Source organism: Fonticula alba (genome assembly GCF_000388065.1).
Source record: "Fonticula alba strain ATCC 38817 unplaced genomic scaffold supercont2.1, whole genome shotgun sequence".
Taxonomy (NCBI): domain Eukaryota; order Rotosphaerida; family Fonticulaceae; genus Fonticula; species Fonticula alba.
The window spans coordinates 1772320-1772911 of record NW_009242971.1 but is presented as its reverse complement, the minus strand read 5'-3'; the positions used below and the strand labels follow the sequence as shown (position 1 = coordinate 1772911).

At 56.6% G+C, this 592-nt stretch overlaps 1 protein-coding gene across 1 annotated transcript in view; it reads left to right on the top strand.

Annotated features, from left to right (window-relative positions):
• Nucleotides 1-539: 539 nt before the first annotated feature.
• Nucleotides 540-592, top strand: part of H696_00394 (hypothetical protein) — a gene marked incomplete at both ends in the record, with an annotated part of 1617 nt that continues 1564 nt past the window's right edge. Inside the window, one exon of the mRNA XM_009494242.1 lies at nucleotides 540-583. Within this exon, the coding sequence (XP_009492517.1) occupies nucleotides 540-583 (44 nt within the window). The remainder of the gene's footprint in view (nucleotides 584-592) is intronic.

Sequence of the window (592 nt, the reverse complement as noted above, 5' to 3'; positions counted from 1 at the left end):
CCCCCTCTCCCTCCCCTGTACCGGCCTTGCTTCACACATGCACATACGCAGACATACACATATATCCCCCCTCCTGTCCCCCTTTCCCTGCCCTGAGCCCGGTGCTGCTGCTGCTCTGGAGATGGGTTGTAAAAATACAAACGAAAGAATGCCACAATCGTCCATGTGTGTGTGTGTGTGTGTGTGTGTGTGTGTGTGTGTGGTTTTGTGCTCCCCACTGCTCGGCGCAGCAACAATCGGGGCTCTATCTCTCCCCCTCACTCTTTCGCCGTATTGCGCGGCTTTTGTGGGATGAGGGAGGAAAGTTGCCTGTTGATCGGGCTCTCTTGTTCGCTTGTTGAAATCAGGGGCGACAGACGAGGCCCGAAAGAAGAAAAAAGAGGGAGCGAGAACGGGACACATGGTTGCTGTTTTGTCTGTCCTATATTATACTGTACAAGCCCCAGTCGGCATACCCGAGGGATGGCAGGGTAAAGCGGAGGGGACAGGGGCGGAGGCCCGAGGGGGCAAGGAGGCAGGAGAGGGTGGGGAAATAAGAGATGACAAGCAAGACCCGGGGAAAGGGAGTGAGGCTGACGGGTGGGTGGATGGG